Source organism: Lissotriton helveticus, chromosome 3_2 (genome assembly GCF_964261635.1).
Source record: "Lissotriton helveticus chromosome 3_2, aLisHel1.1, whole genome shotgun sequence".
NCBI lineage: Eukaryota > Metazoa > Chordata > Amphibia > Caudata > Salamandridae > Lissotriton > Lissotriton helveticus.
The window spans coordinates 466209277-466233327 of record NC_136062.1 but is presented as its reverse complement, the minus strand read 5'-3'; the positions used below and the strand labels follow the sequence as shown (position 1 = coordinate 466233327).

Below are 24051 nucleotides of genomic sequence, written 5' to 3'. Positions count from 1 at the left end.
GGAATCCCTGAAGGGCAAGAGGGATCGGACTCTAGAACATTAATTGTGCAATTGATGCAGAAGGCCTTCCCGGACCTGGTAGACTGGGACCGCCAGATTCAGAGGGCTCACAGACTTCCCTTGGTGCAACGTCGGAAGGATGATCGATACCCGAGGCCGTTCCTGATCTACTTTGGGAACTTTTTGCTGAGACAAGCAGTTTCTCTAAAAGCGGGCCAACAAACACTGGTTGCCTTGGGGTCTTTTTCAATTTTTCTCTGCTCTGACTATAGTAAGGTGACTATGGACAGTAGATGGTTGCTGAAACAGCTAATCGACCCTTTAAAAGCTGCTGGGGAACAAGCTTTCTTACAGGAACCAGCTAGCTTGAAGATTATAAGGGCTGGCCAAACGTATTCTTTTTTTTCTGAATTAGAGGCAAAGGGAACACTATTAAAATGGCAGAAAGACGGGACTGTTTAAGGCAGAGAAGAAATTAGGAGTTTCTGAGTCAGGACTTTAAATAGGCTAGAGAGAACGGGATGTCCTTTTACAGTCACGGCTTTCAATCTAACTCATTCCTTCTGTGCTAAATATGTAATTTTTGATTGAAAAATATAGCTGTTTAACAGGGCTTTTTCTCTCCCCTATTTGCAAACTAGTCTCTGGTAATTATTATGGGGGTTGGGATAACTCGGTGGCCACTGTGGTTGCAGGCTTCCAGATAGCTGCCATTCCATCAGCAGCAGTAAGAAGGGGATGATTCCTCCTTTAGATTTAGATTACGGGTGGGTGGGTTGGGGGTTTAGGGGCGTAGGCGTAGGCGGTGGCGGTGGCGGGGGTCAGAAGGGGCGGGTAAAAGGGGAAAAAGTCAACACAACTGTAGGGATAAAAGCAACAGGTACAATCAGGGAAGTAATCAAAAGATAAATGAGTCAATTTCTAGGAAAGGTAGTGGAAAAACATCATCTAGATGGGGGAGATTAAATGTTTAGCTTGGAACGTGGCTGGTCTGAACAGCAGGGTCAATAGACGGTTGGTAGCTGAAGAATTAAAAATGTACAAACTTCAGATAGCTATGCTATCTGAAACACTAAGCTCATATAAAGACATAGGTTTCTTAAAACAACTAGGATTTGAAGAGGTAGTATTTTCAGCGCAAACTGTGTCTATTTGAGGAGTAGCTATATTAAAAAAATAAGTGGTTTAGAGCAGAAACATGTAGGACGTTGTCTAATAATGGAGGTAGATGGGCTACTGCTCAGATGAAGATAGAGGATAAAAAATATGTCTTTTGTTCACTGTATGGCCCTAACACAGATGATCCCACCACAATAGAGGCAGTGACAATGGAACTACTAAATTGGGAGGGGGAACGGCTGGTGATGAGAGATTTTAATTGTATAATGGACTATAGGATTGACACTACCAGGAGAGTGGCTTTTCAGAGAATGCGGAGGACACAGGCAGCAATAGGGGGGATGGGACGGCTACACATAATTAAGGATGTCTGGAGGACCCTTCACTCTAATGTAGCAGGCTATACGTTCTATTCTGATCCTCATAAACTTCACTCAAGAATTGACATGGCCTGGGCTTATTCTACAGTCTAACACTATAGAAATTTGCCCAATGGTTACCTCAGACCATAATCCCATACTCCTCTCATTCAAGATGTCTTCTGAGTATAAAAGCCCACAATCTTTTTCTTTCCCTAGATATTTAATGACAGAAGATGGCTTTCTGACTCAAACTAGGGTATTTCTTAAGGATTTTTAAAAAAAAACATAGGGACAGCCTCCCCATTAGTAGTACGGGATAGATTTAAGGCAGTAACTAGGGGCTTTACCCAGCAATGTATCTGGGGGCAAAATAAAGAGCGGAAAAAGGTAATGGAAGCAACTATAGCAGCCATACGTACAACAGCAACCCAGCATATTGAGGCAGTTACCAGAGATCTCCCAAATATCGTATACCTAGGTTATACTCTAGTGAATTTAAGGTCAGAGCTGAAGAGGACATTTAGGGAGAGAAGCATAACAAAACTTAACAAGTATCGACTTCTACAATTTTCAATTCAAAGTCTTTATTTCGATTTTTTTCAATCATAAAAGACAGTACATTTAACATTTTCAAGAATTTAACAGTTTAAAAAAGGAGAAAAAAAGCTCATTTATAGCTAGTGAAATCCGCAATTCATCCCTTCGTCTCTCCATAATCAATTATTATTGGCCAGCTAACAAACATAAAATCCATACATTACAATCAATAAATAAGTTGTATTAAAAAAAAACATCAATAATTATAAAAAAAATCAGAATAAATAGAATTCATCACCAGGAACATTATTCACTAGGTACATTTTACAGTTTCAAATATTGTTTAATCAAAATTACTGTAGGCTCATTTTACGGGCCCGAATTATCCACATCCAGTGAAGAAATTTTGCTGTGGCTATAACTACAGCTTCAGAATTGTCAGAGCGTAGAATTCTGACTGCCTCACTACCCGTTTTGAGACCTAGCTGGAGACAAATTGGTTTTAGCCAAGATCTCCTAGGAACCTTATACTCAGGACAGGCAAAGAGGACATGCCCAATAACTTCCCGCTGATCAGGACAAAAGGGACAGGCCAGTCCCTGACCCCCTCGCCATTTGGCGGTAAAAGCATTTAAGGGTAATGTCCCCACCCTAAACTGATGGTATTTCTTCCTGTCCCCTGGGATGGTAATCCAATCCCAATATGCCTCAAAGGCCGGAGAATGCTTGAGTTCTAGAAAATCTGCCGTAAAAGATGGTTCAGTACAGCGGCCAAATCTTTTTGTCTCGAGCATACTCCAGTACAGGTCTCGAAAAGTTTTCCTTGGTGGGAAGAGATTGCCTTCTGGGTCATCCCACAATGTAGATAACCCCATAGCCTTGTAGATAGCCTTCACCTCCCTCAACCATACTATTTTATGGGCCTTATCAAGGTCTCTTACCTCGATGAAGGCCCGTGCATACTGGGAGAGTTCTGGAGTAACCCATAATCTCCTCCAGTAGGCAGCCGATCTATATCTGGCCATATCCTCGAGGCTATGAGACCCTAGGTCATAATGGAGAGGGATTAGTGGAGTGGAGGCCGGTAGGCCTGTGATGTTACGGAAAAATTTATTTTTCGCCCCCGTCAGTCTTTTCAGATTACTAAATCCCCACAGTTCTGCCCCATACAGAACTGATGCACCTACTTTGGCGTCATAAATCTTTAGAACCGGGGTAATTGGCCTAGTGTGGGATAAGTAAAACTCCTTAGTGAGAGCTCCTGTCAATTGTGCATGTTTTGTGAGAAGCTGGTTGGTATGCTGTTTCCAATCTAGTTTAGATGATAGGGTTATGCCCAGGTAATTGAATACTTGGGTCTGCTCCAGTTGGACCCCATCCATAACCATCTTCCCTCTGACGATTTTATTTTTATGTAGGATCATGAACTTTGTCTTTGATGTATTAATGACAAGACCATGCTCCTTGCAAAAAACCTCAAAGCCTTTTGAAGGCCCTGCTGTGTTCTCGAAATTAATAACGTATCGTCAGCAAACATCAACAGGGGGATCGGCTTGCCATCCAACTTAGGGGCATCAGTTGGTTGCCGCTCAAAATATCCGATCACCCTGTTGATGTATAGTGAGAAGAGAGTAGGGGCGAGTACACACCCTTGGCGTACCCCCCTAGCAATAGGGAATGTATCTGTTACGCTTCCCTGCTGATTCCAGCGTACCCGGGCATAATTATTTTCATGCAGTCTAATTAAAAGTGACAAAATATCAAGTGGGATACCCTGCTCTTGTAGGGCTGCCCACAACTTAGTGCGAGGCACCAGGTCAAACGCTGATTTAAGATCAACGAAGACTGCAAAAAGCATGCCCCCCCCTAATAACACTACACGCCAATATATTAAAACAAATCTAAAAACTTGATCAATGGTACTGGTATGACTAAGAAACCCTGCCTGTAGGGGCGACAGAATATCCTTTTCCTCTATCCAGCCCTGAATATGCTGCAGTAAGAGCCTTGCCACTACCTTTTGTATACAGGCAATCAGGCTAATTGGCCTGTAGTTCCCGGGGTCCGTGCACTCCCCCTTTTTAAAGATGGGAATAATCTCGGCTCCCTTCCAGGACTCAGGTATTGGTGAGCCCATCGCAATGCCGTTAGCTATCCAATGAATGTAGGAAGCCCAAAGGTCCTTGTCATGCATAAAAAGATCTGCTGGGACGGAGTCCATGCCTGGTGCCCTGGCTTTAGGGATGTTGTCCAAAATGTTGATAGTATCAGCGTTAGTAAAGGATAGGTGGTTAGTGCCCTCTATTGCTTTTGAAAGAGCCTCGCTCTCTACTCCCGCTGCGTCTACAGCGGCAAACTGGGACGCAAAGTAAGCGACCCAAGCATTTGGTGAGACGTAGTTGGTTGGATCGCCCCTTTTAATCCCCCTACCCCATTTGACCATATCCCAAAAAGAGCACATAGATCTTTCTTTACTGGCACTCAGGAGCTCCTTCCAATATTCGTTATCCCAGTCACTTTTTACCTTAAGTTGTGTTTTTTTATACATGACTCCGGCAGTCTTAATCTTAGCTGTCTCTTTGGTCTTTACTGCATCTGATAGGGCCCTGTATGCAACCCTACAGGATTTTCCATACCATTGATCCTCCTTCCTAGCTGGCCTACTCTGTTTTTTAGGCACCTTTTTAATAAAAAAAGGTCTCAATTGAGTAAAAAGAGTATCATGGATCCGACTGGCATTTAGCACCATTGCCTCAACAGTGGAATTATTCCTTGGGTCTACTATGGCCTGAACTGTTAGGTCCCTCATGGCAGCTAGACCCTCTTCATTCGTAACACAGTTTGCCCATCTGATCCGTCTAAGGTTATTTGAGAGGGCTATTTCCACACAATCACCAGGGCCCTCACATTTTGGTAAATCAAATAATCTGAATGTAAGGACTAATGGGTTGTGATCACTCTCCACCCGTTCTTCTATCCGCATATCATCCATAGTAGACCAATTTTCCTTATTCGTCAGGATGTAATCGATACGACTATGTGATATACCATTATTAAAAGTGGAGGCGCCCTGCTTATCAGAACCCATTCTTCCATTTGTGGCACGTAGACCATGCTCCACACTGAGGACTTTGAGTTGTAGTGCTGCCTCTGACCATTTCTTAATAGGTGATATTGTCAGCTGAGGGATCTTCCAAATATAATCCTCTTCCACTGTGAGATCCATATCATGATTGTCTAGCGGTTCAAAGCAGCAGTTGAAATCTCCTGACACAATAATATTACTACCTATTAAGCGATATCGCTCAAGGAGACTATCTAACTGATCAACTGCTTCAGTAGGTTTACCACCAGAGAGTCCCCTTGAGTAAATATTAAAAATAAGGAGATCCTTATAGTCTGAACATTTAAGTTTAACTAACAAAATGTCTGGGCTGTTTGTGACCAGCTGAGTGACAGAATATCTACTGTCCTGCTTAACCCATGTCAGCAAGCCACCCTTCGGTCTTCCCCTTAAGCTTGGGATGGCAGAGGTATAGAAATTTAAATATCCTTGCTTGTATTCCGGAGTTACCTGCCATGTTTCCTGAAGGAGGATTATATCCTTATTATCCAAAAAGGCTTGCCAGTCCAGAGATGTTACCTTACTCCTCAGCCCAGCCACATTCCATGACACCAGAGTTGATAAAGCAGGAAAACTCATACCATCAGCTCTGGGATGAGGGTCAGCGCTACCCCTGCCTTGGTTGAGTGATAAACCCCCGTCTAGACTGTTGTCCAATACCTCCTGATTCGAATCGATATTATTTTGAAAAGTATTTAATACCATGCAGTCATTTCGTTGATTTGGGCCCTTGGTCCCTTCGAAAACCTCTAAGGTATTACATATGCCCTCTATGATAGACCGGGGCAAACAAGTATCACTTGTGTGAGTGGGACTATGAGCTAGAATATCATCCGTTGCACAGACCTGAGGTAGTTTAATACATATAGTGTTACGGACCCCCTGGAGTCAATCGCAGTCATTTAGCCCTGACAGAATACCAAACCTATTTCCTAAACTAATCCCCCATTTGTTAGATTGGGCACCTACTCCCCACCTATTCATCAAGGTATCCCACCTTGGCCTTGGAGTTTTGGGATACGTTACATTTTGCCGCTCACCATAAAAGAATTTTAAGGTGAGGGGAACAATAGTGCCACTCCTACGTTGAGGGGGAGTATATTTGACAAAACATTGGGGAGAACAGCCGAATGGGAAAAGTTCACCACCACACAATCCCCTTTAACCTTTTTCGGTTTGCTCCCTATCCAGGCTGTTCTTCTGACCAACGTAATCTCGCCTGCTAGCTGCTGTTTCCTTCCATGGGCCATCTGCATATTACCTGACAGCCAGTGCAACGCCTTACTAGAGAGGGATGTTGGGGATTCTGGTTGCCCAGGTGCCAGCGGTGGAACGTTTGCCAATACCAATACCAGAGGTGAAGCTTCTACCATGAATTGAGGAGATCCTGTTTCATGGCAAAATACTGGTTGAGCGGTGGATGTTGGCAAAACCTCCTCTCTTACTATTGTGTGAATGTCTACATTTGCTGGCACCTGACCAGGTGGAATGGTTGCTGTCATACTCCTCTCTACCTCTACCACAGTCAAACCATTCTCCCCAGGTGTACCTGTTAAGTTTGAAACCAGGGTCACTATATTGCCAACCTCCCCATTTACCTTATTCTGGACCCCACCAAGTTTTTTCACCTCTGCAGTGAGCTTATCAATTTTGGCCACCATTGGTTTTATAATGGCTTTAATTTTACACTCAATCATGTCTGCTATCCTAAGGAATAGCTCCTCATCCATAGTGTGCTTGGCACTGGCCTCCCCAGCGTCCGTAATCTTATCCTTAGTTTTCCGAGGAGGTGAAGCCCTTTTCTTCCTTAACCCTGAGCGTAACCCACCACGCTTGGGTAGGGTCTTTTTACATTTTCTGTCTGTCCTAGCTTCCTGCTCTACAGAGGAAAGATCATCTTCTAAGGCCTGAACATGTATCTCTGGATCAAAATCATCATCACTTTCCAAAATAACCTCAGGGTCAATTTCTAGATCGACCGCTGGGAGTGTGCTTTGATCATACATGCCTCTGGCATGGAGATCGGTCTCAGGGGCATCGCTACCAGCAGCCTGTAAAGATGTATCGGCCACAGTGAATAGCTGGGACGGACTTATAGGAAGGAGTACTGGCGATTGGCTTAGTCCTAATGACTGACGCCTTTCGCTGTTTATTTTAGATACTACTTGGACCATATAATTATCCATCATATTTGACGCGATTGGAGCTAGTTTTTTTGGCATGTTACACAGTTACTAGTTAGCACCCACAGGAATATAGGGGGTATTATGCCCTCAGACAAACAGTACTTAAATGGGAAGGGAGAGGGGCGAGCAGATCGACAATCCTCTTGTGTAGATTAATAGGAGTAAATAAAATAGTCTTACGAAATGAGGATGCTTCAAACGTGATAATAGCAGAGTGGTCGGCCCAGTCCAGTCACAGCCAGTCTCGGACTGTCTAAGACTGTCCGCCCTTTGTCCGGGCTTCGTCCCGTGCCTCGTCCCGCACGCGTCCCGATTCGCGGAGAGCCTAGACTGCTCTTGTAGCCCTCAGCAAGCAAGGGGGCGTGGCCGCTGCTGGAAGAGGCTGCAGCTGTTTCTAATGCCTCGCAGTCACGCAGCGGTAGAGCAGCAATCAGCGGCACTCCGGGAGAGCGAGTGCGGCACTTGTAGGCATCCTTTCTCAGCCTCAGCAACAACAGAACCAACAGGATTCCTGGTCCTCCGTAAGTCCCAGCAACAAAGTTTTTAGCAAGTGAGCTAGTGAGTGGCACCCGCGAAGCGGGTGCCGCGAAAGGTTATGGGCTCGGCAGGCTAGGGGGCATGGCCGCGGCGGGAAGAGGCTACAGCTGTTTCTAATGCCTCGCAGTCCCGCAGCGGTAGAGCAGCAATCAGCGGCACTCCGGGAGAGCGAGTGCGGCGCTTGTAGGCGTCCTTTCTCAGCCCCAGCAACAACAGAACCAACAGTATTCCTGGTCCTCCGCAAGTCCCAGCAACAAAGTTTTTAGCAAGTGAGCTAGTGAGTGGCACCCGCGAAGCGGGTGCCGCGAAAGGTTATGGGCTCGGCAGGCTAGGGGGCGTGGCCGCTGTGGGAAGAGGCTACAGCTGTTTCTAATGCCTCGCAGTCACGCAGCGGTAGAGCAGCAATCAGCGGCACTCCGGGAGAGCGAGTGCGGCACTTGTAGTAGTCCTTTCTCAGCCTCAGCAACAACAGAACCAACAGGATTCCTGGTCCTCCGTAAGTCCCAGCAACAAAGTTTTTAGCAAGTGAGCTAGTGAGTGGCACCCGCGAAGCGGGTGCCGCGAAAGGTTATGGGCTCGGCAGGCTAGGGGGCATGGCCGCGGCGGGAAGAGGCTACAGCTGTTTCTAATGCCTCGCAGTCCCGCAGCGGTAGAGCAGCAATCAGCGGCACTCCGGGAGAGCGAGTGCGGCGCTTGTAGGCGTCCTTTCTCAGCCCCAGCAACAACAGAACCAACAGGATTCCTGGTCCTCCGTAAGTCCCAGCAACAAAGTTTTTAGCAAGTGAGCTAGTGAGTGGCACCCGCGAAGCGGGTGCCGCGAAAGGTTATGGGCTCGGCAGGCTAGGGGGCGTGGCCGCTGTGGGAAGAGGCTACAGCTGTTTCTAATGCCTCGCAGTCCCGCAGCGGTAGAGCAGCAATCAGCGGCACTCCGGGAGAGCGAGTGCGGCGCTTGTAGGCGTCCTTTCTCAGCCCCAGCAACAACAGAACCAACAGGATTCCTGGTCCTCCGTAAGTCCCAGCAACAAAGTTTTTAGCAAGTGAGCTAGTGAGTGGCACTCTTACAGTATTAGAATGGTGAGAAAATAGGTAAAATCCTAGCTTTTAAAGTAGCAGACGATAGGGCTAAGACCACTATGAAGAGGATCAGAGGGGCCGATAATAAATTATATGAACGTCCAAATCAGATTCTCGAACAGTTTGTGGCTTACTATCAAGAACTGTACAGCCCAGAAAATTAACTTCAACAGGAGGAAATATCTAATTATATACAAGGAAATCCTCTGATACTGGTGGAGGATGAGATATCTAACTCTCTAGCAATAGATATCACAGCTGAAGAGATACAATTGGCAATTAGCTCTTTACCAGCGGGCAAAGCAGCAGGAGATGATACAGTCCCTTTAGAATTTTATAAGATCTTCCTTGAGGCATTTGCTGACACCATTTAATCAGGTTATAAGACTCATTGGTGAAGAAGGTAAGGCTCCTGAATCATGGAAAGTAACACAAATAAATTTTTTTCTTAAAAAAGCAAACTGGAGGATGAGTGCATGTCGTATCAACCAATATCACTGACGTAAAAATCTTTGCGAAAATTCTGGCGAATCGTTTATCGCCTATGCTACCCAGTTTGGTGTCGCCTTAACAACATGGCTTTATACAAGGGAGAGACACGACTGCACACGTGAAGATGCCTGTTACTGCTTTTGATGTGGCGAAGGTTCGTTCGACCCCACTCGGTAAGATTCTATTAGATGCTGAGAAGGCATTCGACCGAGTGGGGTGGGACTTTTTGTGGGCCATATAAGAAGCTTTTAGCATTAAAGGTCAATATGTAACTTGGATAAAAGCCTTGTACGATAAACCTAGTGCTTGAATTATGTATGCGGGGTTACAGTCTGCCATCTTTCCGATTCTTCGGGGCACTAGGCAAGGGTGCCGCTTATCACCAGTTTTATTTGCTCTTTATATAGAGCCTTTTATCTCAACTCTCCAGAATCAACAGCTAATTCGCCCCCTTCTGTTAGGGGATAATTCTTATAAAGTCATCACATACGCCGATGAAATAGCAGTGTTCTCAACGGATCCTTGAGGTGCGCTACAAACTATAACAAAGGAAGTACAAGAGTTCAGGTTAATTTCCGGATATAAACTAAATATAAAATAAAACCCAGGTTCTTCTGCATTTTAAATTAACTCTAACAATACAAGGGGTTTCCTCGACTGCTACATACCTCGGAGTTAAGATGGCTTCACAAATTGAAAGAACAATCTCTAAAGTAGGAAACGTTGCTGAAAGATGCAGCTAAACTGCTTAAGAGCTGGCACAAGTTACCTATAGCCATAATTGGGCGGATAAATATAAAAATGAAGATCCTACCAAAATGTCTTTATTTGTTCAGGTCTATCCTGCTGCGAGTGACCTTTTCTTTTTTTAAACGCTTAGACAGGATCTTTAGTAGCTTCATCTGGGGCTATAAGAATGCGAGAAAAGCATTGGCACTACTAAAACTTCCCTTTATTCAAGGCGGTCTTGATTTTCCCGGATATTAAAATTTATTTTTGGTCTGCATTTTTCCGTAGTTTATGCTGTTTTATTAACCCTGAGAGAAGTACCTATTTTCATAAATTTATGTTGGGTGAAGAGAGTAGTCAGTTTTTGTTCAGAATTAATGACCCGGACTACTTTAAAAGGGTCAAATTTAAGACAGCCCGAGATGCTATTGCTATATGGTGTAGGCGGTGGCGGGGTCAGGGGGGGCGGGTAAAAGGGGAAAAAAGTCAACACAACTGTAGGGATAAAAGGAACAGGTACAATCAGGTAAGTAATCAAAAGATCAATTAGTCAAATTCTAGGAAAGGTAGTAGAAAAACATCATCTAGATGGGGGCGATTAAATGTTTAGCTTGGAATGTGGCTGGTCTCAACAGTAGGATCAAGAGACGGTTGGAAGCTGAAAAATAAAAAATGTACACTCCTCAGTTAGCTATGCAATCTGAAACACGCATCTCATATAAAGACAGAGGTTTCTTAAGACAGCTAGGATTTGAAGTGGTAGTATGTTCAGCACAAACTGCGTCGATTCGAGGAGTTGCTATCCTAAAAAATAGGCGGTTTAGAGCAGAAACATGTAGGATGTTGTCTGATAATGAGGGTAGATGGGCTATTGCTCAGATGAAGATAGAGGATTAAAAAATACGTCTTTTGTTTACTGTATGGCCCTAACACAGATGATCCCACCACAATAGAGGCAGTGACGTTGGAACTACTAAATTGGGAGGGGGAATGGCTGGTGATGGGAGATTTTATTGTATGGCGTGCTATTTCACTTAAATATGAGGTGCCACTAATGTATGACAAATTTCCTCTCTGGTATAGTCCAGGGCTGCCAGAGATTTTCCATGATCCTTTAGGTAAATGCTGCATCACACACAGGGTAACGTGTTTAGGTGATCTTTACGATCACAATGATTTCATCACTTTTGGGAAAATGCAGTCTTTGTATAATTTAGCAAATAATATGCAATTTAAATATATGCAGATTTGTGACTATTTTATTAAGCAACTAAATCTGATGAACATATCTGATTCAGATATATGGGATTGCTTGCCCGATACTAATGAAAAATCTTCGATTAGTAAAGCCTATAAAAGCCTCTGTGCTCACAGGTTGGATGACTGCTCAAGAATAGTGGAACGCTAGACTGGAGTTATGGGGGCGCCAGTCTTGGCTAAGAATATATCATATGCACTCAGCACAATAGTTAGAGCAGTACATTCATCTAATCTACGAATGCAACAATTTCGTACAATTTGTTTACTATATTATACGGCGGATCGAATAGCAAAGTGGTCACCTAACAATCAGGCTAATGACCCGGACAAAATGCCCAAGGTGTGTTATGCATGCGGCGGACATAAAACATATGTTCGTCACAAGTTCAGAACTCTCTTTATTTTGGCAGAAAGTGACACAAATCTTATCACAAAAATTAGAAATCAAAAGACCTTTAACGATTATGGAAATATTAATTGGAAAAAGAAATACAAGATCTTATATTGAAGATCTCTTAACTATCTTGCTCGTTTGTGCAACATCGACAATAGCTCCGGTCTGGATTTCACCGAAACCTCCCACAGTAATGGATTGGTGGATATTAGTCAGACAAATATATGATATGGAGGAACACTAGCAAAGTCGAAGGGTACTCAATCTATGCGTAAATTTAATATGATTTGGGGTTCACTTTTCTAAATATTTATTCCTGATATTTGAAATGTATATGGTTCTGTTACTTTATTTCTCTTTATGAGTAGATAATTCAATTAATTAATGGATTGCTTTTCGTTTTCGGAATGTATAAGTATCAATTATTATGAATTCGTTTTTATATATATATTGCTTGTTTTTTTTTTATTTGGTTCTTTTGATGTCCTACTTTTGTGTTGACAATAAAAAATATTTAAAAAAAAAAGAAATAGAATGATATGGTGGTCTGACCAGTCAACGGGTAGGGTAAGGTTGATGGTGATTGATCCTTCGTGTGCTATGATGGCATCCAGGATTGCGCCTTTGTTGTGGGTTCGCTCGGTGCAGTGTTAAGTCAAATTATATTGCGGAGGAGCTCATTCAAAGATTGGATCAGGGGGTTGATTTCATCAATCCAGTGTAGGTTTTTGTCACCTAATATTAGGTTCCTCAGGTCTGAGAATGATCAGTCTGTTATCAAGTCGGAGAGTTGTTCTACAAATGGGGGGATGTTTCTTGGTGGATGGTAGAAGAGGTGACAATAAAGCTGTTTGTTGTCTGTCGTCTTTATGGTAGCAGTTAGGTATTCAAATGAGTTGTATTTGAAGGAGTTTGTTTCTGTTATAGAGGTGTTACTTTTGTGGATGATAGCGGTCCCCCACCTCGCTGGTTCTTTCTGTCTTTATTGATGATTGAGAACCCGGGGGGTACAAGCAGATCAATGATGGGGGGCAAGGATTCATTCAACCAGGTTTCTGTGATGAACGTGATGTTTATGTCATGGATTAAGATGGTTTCTGTCAGTTCGGTTGCGTGTTTGGTTGCAGATCTGCAGTCTGTGAGCATGCAGTTGGCCACCCTTTTGATGCTCTGTTTCTCATTCGGGGAAGCCATAGGGATATTGGTTAAGTAGGCTGGAGGTCTAAATGTTCTCGGTACAATATGGTCTCTACCAAATCCAGTGATTACCTGGGTCATGGAGCTGGGGAGGATATCTGAAGATGCTTTATAGGATTCAGCAAGATTTTTCGCCTCTTCCATGGACATTGCAGCGCTTGTTCTTTTGGGTCTATGCGGTTGGTTCCTGAAGGGGGTTGTGTTCCATCTGGGTCGTTGGGCCTTGTGGGGGTTTGGGTGCTTATTGAAAGTTCCTTTGTGTGTGGGGGGTGGGCGTTATGTAGGGTCCCAGGGAGTTGTGCGGTTTGATAAGATTTTATTAATGCCCTGTATTACGATTTCTAGCTGGAATTCCAGCCGTGCCAGTCTTTGGGTTGTGCTCATAGAGGGCGGAGTGGGGGAGTTTGTTAACAGGATAGCCTGAGTAGGGCAGTGTGTGGATGGGGGGCTTTTCTGAGGAGGAATGGCTCATAGAGTTGCTGATGTTTGTGTCTATGGGTGGAGAGAGCGTGTCAGTATAGGTGTGGCTCTCCGTGTTTCTGATGCCTAAGTGGTTCTTGTTGAGAGTTGTTGGGGTGTGTTGAGACGGATTGCTCTGGGAATTGGGCAGCGGCTTCCCTGGCTTTGGTGCGTGGAGGGAGTTCGGAGCTGTTGTCTGTGGGTCTGTTTCCTTTGTCTCTTGCTGGGATTAGCGATGAGTGGGGGGGTGAGAGAGGAGGGGGCTGGGCGGGGACTGTAGTGTCTCTTCTGGGGCGTGTCTTGTGTTTGAAGTGGCTGAGGGGAATGTGTTGTGCGAATTTGTGGTGGGGTTTTAGGCGGTGGGGAGGTTGGGGTTGGAGGTGGATAGGGTGTAGCTTTGGGTTTGGGTCGTGAGATAGTTTCGATCGGAGTTATCCAGGAGGGTCGATTGGCTCGAAGATAGGGTTTCCTTTGGGTGGGAGTGGTGTAAAAGAGTGAAGGCGTTGCGTAGTGCAGGAAAGAGGGAGTCAAATGCATCCAGGTTGTCGTTGTTGGCTTGGATTAGGACTGTGCCATTGCTATAGATGGTCGCAAAGGTCTTGCCATTACATGTTTGGTGGTTTGATATTAGGAACGTTAGTTTGCAGCTGAGAGGGTGCTAGTTGTTTTAGAGATGTGGAGGTGGGATCTGAGAATGGTGTTCATTCCGCAAGACTTTAGGTGTGGAAAATTAGATCCATTTTCTGTTGGCCTTTAGCGGAACAGTAGTATATGTCTGCGAAAAGTGTTTCCTGGTGTTGTCTTACCAGCCTGTGCTTAAAATTTCTTTTAGCTTTGGGTGAGAGGTTGGTCGGGAAGATGATGGAATAGGAGTTCGGGCCATGGGGTTTTAAGCCGTTCGCTGTGTGGGCTCGGTGGGAGGTTAGATTGGCCTGTGTCATTTTGATTCTGATATGTAGGTGCCTTGTTATTTGGATAAAGGCTGGGAGTCAGCATTAGTAGGTGCCTTCTGAGGCAGATGCTAACTTTCTAGAGTGCTTTCTTCCCCTCATCTTCCTAGAGTTAACTTTGGGGGTTGATGCCTTGGGTGACGGACCTCCCTGAGCAACATGATATCCGTTTCTTGAGCTCGGGGTTAGCTAAACAACTAGATTTGCGTTCTTGTTGACCTCCAGCTTAGTGTTCGGTACTAAGAATATGTCCCCTGTGGGCCCGCATTACTTCCTTTTGCTTGGGGACTTTGATACACTGGCTGTTGGAAGCGGTCCTTAGTTTATTCCAATCTGTAGTGTGGGTCTAGAGAAGAGCATTCCATGTCTGGAGAAATGCTTTAGCTGCCCTCTTCATTGCAATTGAAAGCGATCATGATTTCTTTGGACTGTGAGGTACAGGTATGTAAGGTGTACTGAGTGGTTGGTGTCTGCGCTACCCAGATTGTTCCACCGTATTGCCTGATCTTAGGGCGCCACCATTTAGTGGTCAGGTTCTCATGGTATTGTTTTTAAAGTTTAGGGTGTTAACTTCTTTCCATTTGCATCTCAGTATCTTTGTCTGCAATGGTGCCTAAGGTGGCCGCTGCCCGCGCTGGTCTGATTAGGCTGCTCCTTAGCGATAAAATGGACGTTATCAACTGTCTGCCTGGGCTCGGGAAGCCGCCATTATGGAGTCAGGCATCCAGGATTTTTTTGTTGGGGCTCGAGGCGTTAATTCTTTTCCTAGGTTCCCTGTCTCTTGGCATACATTGGAGCCTTCTGTGGCTGCTGCTTGTATTGAGCAGATCAGGCTAAGCCACTGCACTCGTTGGGACGTTTCCTCCGGTATGCCTAGTGCCGAGTGGCCGCCATTTTGGGGTCAAGCATCCAGATGTTTCTAATATTGGACCTGGAGGCTTTAATTCAATGTACTTTATTAACTGCTTCTTGGCATGCCCTGGTATTCGCTGCTAGCGCTGCGCAGATCGGGTCTCACCTCATCGCTCGGTGTGCTAAATCCTCCGGAGAGCCCGGACCCGGGGAGCCGCCATCTATGCATTCAGTTTTCACCCCAAACATTTAATTGAGAGCATCCCCTGTGGGGAGATGTTACAATTACGTAGAATATGTTGCTCAGATTTGGCTCAATGCCAATCAGAGGCTAAACAACAAATCAGAGAGTGAGACTATAGGGAGAGAAATATCAATAGAGCACCTGAAAAAGTGAATGAAAAGTCTGGAGAATCTATACTGTTTGAGGAAATGACAGACACAAAGCATGAACAGGATCTCCAAAATGTCTTTGAGAAAAAGGAAGTGAAAGTTCGACTTATTACTACCCTTAGCAAACAAGAAAAATGGATACGATCTATCATCAAAAAACATTGGCCAATAATATTAACTGTTTCTACTTCAGGTTCCATTTTAACTAAACAAACTGACATTTTGTTTCATCAAGCATATTCGATGAAGGATGCACTTGTTAAAAGCAGCTCTGAAGTAACAACAACCACCACTTGGGTGGCTAGAAAGGGATTTTATAAGTGCAGTTCCTGTAGGGCATGTTGATTTGGGGTTAAGACAACCACATTTGATATAACATTCAAATCTAGACCAGTGGATTTAGAAAAGTTGCACACTTGTAGAGCAGAATATGCCGTTTACGTGCTGGAGGAGTGCACATGTGGGCTTAGGTATGTGGGAAAGCCAAGCTACAAGTGCACGTAAGAATACTCTAAAACTTGAGGGCTATTGCAAAATCTGATCTTGCTTATCCAGTACCTCGTCACTTCAAACTAGTACACGCCATTTAAATTGTTTGAAGTATTTTGTTATAGATGCTGTTCCAGTCTTAAGAAGAGGTGGCAATCGAGAAAAAATATTGCACCAGTTGGAGACTAGTAACATTTTAGATCTAGATTCTAAAACTCCAAATGGTCTTAATACCAGCAAAGATTTGCACAACTTTTTATAATCATCATGGGTTTTATTTATAGTTGTATAGGTCTTTTACTCTAAAATATCACGTGAACAATGAATGGATGTTAACATCATAAAATACTTTGGATACTTAAAAAACGATTTGCTTATAATATCTAGAGTATGTACAGTAATAGCTGCTTATTGATCTTTGCACTTGCACTTTGAAATGAAGCACTCTAAACACTAGGCACTTTTAATCAAGTATTGACAGTGTGGATATTTATGGAATGTAATATTGATGTGCATTTGATGTATACAGGTAATTTTTGTTATTTTGGATGTATTGTATTTATACACTGTCGGTATATAGTCATTTGATAGCAGGTTCACAGTGGTATCCAGTATAGCATGTGCAATATTTTTCCCGTCCAACTAGTTATAGACAGAAGAGAATGCTAACACATTGGATAGTAAGCCCACTAAGGGCTCAATTAAGTTGACCATCTGATATATTATGAGACATGGTACCTACTGGAAGATTGAATCCAATGTATACAAGTTATGATTTAGTGTTATCTAGCAGATATACCATACCAATGCTGAAATAAAATGTAGTTGATCTAATTGGTAATTAATGTTCTATATATTAAGAGATGATGATTCTTTTGCACAAACAATGACTGGATATTAGTATTTTAATATAGACTAATTGGTCTACTTTCATCAAGTACATGATATTTATAGAAACATTTTTATAAAGTAAATTATAATGCAAGTTCACAAGATGATTTTTGATCTGACAGAGACATTAGTCTTTCCTTTATGTCCATAGTTGTTGTAGTTTTTAAGCTATCAAGTACTTTAGAGATGTATAATAAGGTTAATTGAAAGCGCAGCATGTATGTGAGTCAGTGCCCGGCTGTCTTATTTATTGCAGGTAGGGGATTGGAGGTGATATGTAAATGTATAAATATATATATACACATATATATATATATATATATACAATCCTCATTCGGCTGTACCCAAGCCTCCTCTCACGGCGGGCAACACGGCAGGGTAGCCACCCCTAAAATATCCACACTGATCCAGTGAAGTGGTTCTTTTGGCAAGAAAAACACCTGAGTCTTGGCCTCAATTAAGAAAACATGTTCATTGCAACACTAGGTCCCGACGCGTTTCGGAGTTGCGTCACTCCTTTCTCATGGGCAGGGTTCAGGGCATTTTCACTTTCTTTTAAATAAACAAGTGCTGATTACGTGTGCATAATAATACACATGAAAAACATACTTCAGCTGGTCGCCCTCGTGTGTGTCAATAAAGTTATAGTACATACACATGTTACAGGAAATGCATTTGATAAAACATAATGTAAATTATCCTTTTATATAGAGTGAAAAACGCCGACATCATGTGCAAGTAAGCCAACATGAGACACTCCTGGTGCACTATTGCCATGATGTATGTATGGGCAACAAGACAAGTCCTTGCAAAGAGTCATGACATTGAATAGTGTACATTCATGGTAAATCTACCTACGTAGTTGTTACTCCATTTTAAGAAAGGACATGGTATTATCAAAACAATTCAGCCCCAGTGGGCAATGAGAACTTTTCTGAGTCACATTCAAATATTTGTAGAAGAAATATTAGTCTATGGAGCACCTTACAGACATTAAAGTGAATCCAGGTTTGTGAACTCAACTATCTATGAAGCCAAATGACTGTGTGCTATCCATGAATGTCCCGAATCAATGTATTTGTGAAAAAGACAATGTTTAGGGTAAAAACACCCCAACAGTAACGTTGTTGAAACATGGATTATCTATAAATGTTCTGTATTTTACAAAGGCTCAATATATATGGTGATATAAAAACCTTTGACAACTTGGGATAGTTGGAGCCATAGATTCTGCACCAATTTATTGAAAGGTAGAAAGTTCAGATCTGTTTTTCTTTGAACAAGGATTTCTTGAAGACTGATCTATTAGGGGATATTAGGTCCAGACTCCAGGGCTCGAGAGGAAGAGGACAACAAGTGTAGGATTACATTTTTATTAGTTAGATTTTTGGATTGTTGTAAGGCACTTAAGTTTCAAAGTATCTGAGGTACATATAACTACCACACTTTTCAAACAAAATGGTCTAACACAAGAAGGGCAATAGGGGCAGTGGACGAATGTGAGGTTGGATGTGGTCAAGTCAGTAAAGAATTGAAGATTTTACATTTTATTATTTTTCTAAATAAATTACAATAAACCAGACTCAAGTCTATAGCAGAGCACCAGCATGCATACTGAATCTACGAAATGTGATGCTGAAGGTATATTGAATGTGACCTTATTCCCCCCAGGTATGCATTCACTAAGACCACTGGACAGGCAACAATTGTCCCCATAAAAAATCCTGATGCAGAAATTGGGCAAACAGTTGGTCTCAGCAACTTGGATCTTGCTAAAATCAACCACCTATATAACTGTGGTAAGTAGCAGTTTTCGATGAATAATTTGGATATTTGTGATTTGCTCAATATTCCTCCTCTGCTATGGCATCCCAGGGTCATTTCTTCTGCTACGAGGTGGCATCCACCAATCCCGGAGATTAAATAAATACCAGCATTCTCATTTACTATGCAGCACTCCCATCATAGATCAGTATCTTTCAATTGATGTGATTTCTGTATCCTCTCCTCTTTGTGATCAAACTATATCTTAAAATTCTGTATGCCCTCTCCTCTGATCTCATTATCCTCTCCCGCATGTGATCTAATATGTCTTCCTTCCATTTGATCGCAGAATCTTCCTTTATGTGATCCCAACTTCATCTATTTCCTCTTTGCCTGTCTGTCCACATTATTCTCTCCAAGGTGAAAATAGTATCACCATCTCCACTTTATTTCAGAATATTTTACTTGCATTGACTCCTTCACAAGTTCGCAGCATCGAGTCATTCATGTGATAGTAGCATTGTCTCTCTTCATGTGTTCCCAGCATTCTCTTGTTAATGTGATCATATTATCCTCTCCTTTCATGTAATCACAGTTTTCTCTCATTATTGTGATCATAGCATTCCCTCCCTTCTTGTGTTCCCAGCATTCTTTTCATGTGATCCAATTAAATACATACCAGTATTCTCATTTACTTTGCACAATTCCTATCATATATCAGCATCATTACCTTTATGTGATTTCTGTATCTTCTCTTCTTTGTGAACACACTTTATCTAAAAATTCTCTATGCCCTCTCATCTGAACTCATCATCCTTTCCTGCATGTGATCTAATATCACTTCCTTTCATGAGAACGCAGAATCTTCCTCTATGTGATCCAAATTCCTCTTTTTCATGTGATCCCAATATAGTCTTTGCCTGTAGGTCCACAATTTCCTCTCCAAGGTGAACCCAGTATGACTTTCCCCACTTTATATCAGAATCTTTTACTTGCATCTACTCCTTCACAAGATCCCATCATAGACGTATTAATGTGATCAAAGCATCCTCTCCCTTCATGTGATTTCAGCATTTTCTCGTTCATGTGATCATAGCATTCTGTCCCTTCATGTGATCCCAGCATTCTCTCTTTCACGTGATTAAAGCATTCCGTCCCTTTACGTGAACCCAGTATTCTCTCATTCATGTGATCATAGCATCCTCTTGCTTCATGTGATCTCAGCATCCTCTCATTCACGTGGTCTTGGAATACTCTCTCTTCATGTGATCCCAGCATTCTCTCATTTATGTAAACCCAGCATTTTCTCAATCATGTGATCATAGCATCCTCTCCCTTCATGTGATCCCAGCATTCTTTCATTTATGTGTCCATAGAATCCTCTAACTTCATATGATCCCATATTTTCTCGTTCATGTGACCATAGCATCCTGTACTTTCATGTGATCCCAGAATTCTCTTTCATGTGATTTTAGCATCCTCTTCTTTCATGTGATTCTGTATTCTCTCATTCATGCGATCATAGCATCCTCTCACTTCATGTGATCCCAGCATTCTCTCACTTAATGTGATCATGTACTCAGTCATCGATGTGAGGTTATTATCCTCTTCTCTCATGGAGCTTCGGCATCCCATCCTGTCATCTGATCTCATCATCCGCTCCTCTAGTCGATCTAGCATCACATCCTTTCACGTGATCGCAGAATCCTCCTTTATATGATCCGACTTCCTCCGTGAATTACCTCTATATTCTCTATTCTTTGAGCAATCCCAGCATTCCATTGTTGTAGTGCTGCCAACACATTCTGCTTGATGTGCTGTATGTATGGTTCCAAAAAACACAGTTGATGGACAGAATGTAGAACAATGTCATACATTCACCCCGGTACAAGGATCTGGGCCTAAATCCATCGTTTTTTTGCACTCCACACCACCCTGGGTTAGACACTGGCTATATGCAAATCAGCTCTGACCCTGTGCCTCATGGGAACAGTTCAGTCCGAACTACCAAGCCATGTCTTTCCCAGACCGGAATCAAGCATCCAAAGACCGGTTTCTGGCTATCAGCCTTCATCAGCCTGGATAGCTTGACTTCAGTGGTGTGGAGAGCCTGGGACTCACGTCTGAGCATACCCAGCCCACTAGGGGTGAAAATTGCAAAAAACAAAGTTGATGGACAGATCTTTGGACTGGGTGTGAGTGTTTGATTGGTTCAGATGCTCCGTCCATTACCACCCCCTTTTGTACCGCTTTTGGCCACCATAAGTGTGGCAGGGTATACTCAGACGCGAGTCCCTTGCTCACTTTGCCACTGGATTCAAGCAAGCCGGGCTGAAGACGGCTGTAATGCCAGAAACCGGTCCTCGGAAGCTTGTTTCTGGTCCAGGGAAGGCATGGCTTGGCAGTTCGGGCTGGGCTGTTCCCATGAGGCACAGGGTCAGACTGATTTGCATATAGCCATGTCTGAACTGGGGTGGCAGAGTGGGCTAAAGAACGGTGATGGATTAAACCCAGATCTTTTGACTGGGTGTGAGTGTTTGATTGATTCAGATGCTCCGTTCATCACCACCCCCTTTTGTACCGTATGTATGGTTCCAGCATCCTCTGCTTCATGTGATGTCTCTTTATCAAGGAATTCTCTTTGCCTGTCCTCTCTTTTGTGGAATCACATCATGCTGTTCTTTAAATGTGTCATGTGAGCAAACTTTACGCCATGTGATCCCATAATCTAATTTCAGTACCCTTCACTCCACTTGACCCTAACATTCCCCCATCCTCATGAACTAACCTTCCTCTCTTCTTGTGTAATCCTTGCAGTCGTTCTTCCCAGCAGTGACAGTTATCTCTTCTCTAGTGATCCTTGCACCTTCTCCTACCTCCTTTCAATGTTACTTCAGAAAACTTTCCCCATGTGATTCCAGTAGCCTCTTCTCCTTGTGCACCACATGAAATGTGCATCATCTCCTCCATGTGATTGCACTATCCTGTCCTCCAAGTGATCCCAGCAGATTGTTCATTAAGTGGCCTCAGTAAATTCTCCTCTCAGCATCATGCTCTACATTTGATCCCAGCATCTTTCCCACCCTGTGATTCCACTATACATGTGATCCCAGCATCCTTTCTACCATCCTACATGTGATCCCAACCTCCTCTCCTTCATGTGATTCCAGCTTCCTGGTCTTCATGTGTTCTTAACATCCTCTTTGACGTGTGATCTAAGCACCATGTATGTTATTTCTGGTCTCTGTGTTATCCCAGCACCATCTCCTGCTTGTGATCTCAGGATCCTTCTCACCAGGTGATCCCAACATCCCTCTCTGAACATTACCCCAGCATACATGCCTCAATCGTTTCCAATAATTTTCTCTGCTCATGTAATCTAAACATTTTCTCCTTCCATTTTATCGCAGTATTCTCTTTTATCATAAGATTTATCGCGATGTGCTTCTTGTGATCTCAGCATTCTCTCCTACTACTTGATCGCATCAATGTCCAGTCTGTGTGAGGTCAACACTCTCTCCTGTAACAGCTGCAAGTGCTGCGTCCCCCAACTTAGGACTTTTATTAGAGCTTCTTCAGTGTTGCTACAGAGAGTAGGTGCTCCTGCTGCCTTGTTATTGATGATAGTGTTGTCATGGGTTCTATCTAAAATACCTACATCCGGAAAATGTAAATGTTCAAATCCAACGTGCTTTACTGCAACTTCCAGTAGTAATAACGCCTAAACAGACCTGTTCATTAAAGGTACCTTTTCTTCATTTCCCTTTCAGATATGTACAGCACAATCTCAAGGGTAGGCTTCGGATTTCTGAGCTCTACCAATTGCCCTTCACAGTACCCAAGCAATACTGACTGTTCTTACCTGATTCGAGCTAATATCGCAAAGGTAAGTCTGCAGAAAGTTTATTGTTGGTTAAGAGTGCTTGCCCATTAAGTTTTCAGGCAGTGGATTGCACCTTTCATATGAAAGTCTCCCTTGATATTAAAGACTCAAGGACAGTGTCCTGATGCCAAGGTACTTCTCTACCTTCTCTTCCAGATTTTGCTCACATTTACCGCCTTCGATATTGAATCCTCTCCAAACTGTGAGTCTGATTATGTCATGGTTTATGATGGGATGACCAAAGACTCCCCGGTCTTACTGGACAAAGCCTGTGGGAGAGGAAGTGTGCCCCCAGTGGTGTCTTCAAGAAATGTGATGCTGCTGCAGTTTGTTACCAATGGAGCCAACTCTGCCAGCGGGTTTAACGCCTACTACCAGAACAGTAGGAGACTTTCTGTTTCTTATCTCATAGTCACTAGGTTGTTGAGCGTTTGAATGGCAAATTAGCTTATACCACCTTCATAAATAGTATTTGAATCACTTTAAGACACATTGTGATAGCATTGGCATGTTCTATAGCTACGAAAAATGTTTACATTGAATGAAAAGATCCATGTAATATAAAACTAGCACCTAAATCTTCCTGAAATGGGCCACTGGGACTTAAAAGCAGGTGTGACACTACGTAAGTGGACAGAGGTCAAAAGCACTAAGGGAGAGAAGTGAAATGATCACCTAGGCAAAGTGCCCATCCAGGAATAAGGGATCATTGAGAGACATGATGCAATTTACATGTATGGAATTTTTATGTGTATGCTACTGATCATGGGCCTGATACCAGAGTATCTCTCCCAGAATATCGTCTGACATAAATACTATGACTTAAAATATTGCCACATTGAGTTCATAATAGAAGACTTCACTCAATTGGATGAACTGTTTGTAAACAATATTCAAGGCACAATAAAAAAGTCAGACAGTAGTTTTGTCAATGATATTCTGGCATGCTACCCTTATTGTGAGATGCCAATGCCTGTCACTGCTGTCACCAAACAGCACTGTGCAGCCTGTAGTCCTGTTGAAAATAAGGTTTGAAAGAAATGAATGGATGAATTAATAATTGCACTTCTTACAAGCATTAGTGAATCATCGCTGCATATTGCTAAAGTGTTTGGAACAAACCAGTGCTCCTGGACCCTAGTTTGTGATTGCAAGTAGAGGTTTCCGTATTTTTGACAGTGTCTCTCTCTTTGCTTTCTAGTTGTTTGTGCCCAATCATACAGCACTTCCCCAGGGACTGTCACTTCAGAAAACTATCCTGAGAACTACCCAGCCAGTTTGGACTGTGGGTACTACATCTCGGCCCCATCAGGGATGAAGGTCAGTAGCATAACACACTCTTTACTATTGCACTGGAAG

General features: G+C 43.0%; 1 protein-coding gene across 1 annotated transcript in view; it reads left to right on the top strand.

Annotated features, from left to right (window-relative positions):
• Positions 1-24051, top strand: part of LOC144826405 (astacin-like metalloendopeptidase) — a 174138-nt gene that overhangs the window by 149744 nt on the left and 343 nt on the right. Inside the window, exons 11-14 of the mRNA XM_078684717.1 lie at positions 18717-18844; positions 22580-22695; positions 22849-23074; positions 23894-24012. Of these exons, the coding sequence (XP_078540843.1) occupies positions 18717-18844; positions 22580-22695; positions 22849-23074; positions 23894-24012 (589 nt within the window). The remainder of the gene's footprint in view (positions 1-18716; positions 18845-22579; positions 22696-22848; positions 23075-23893; positions 24013-24051) is intronic.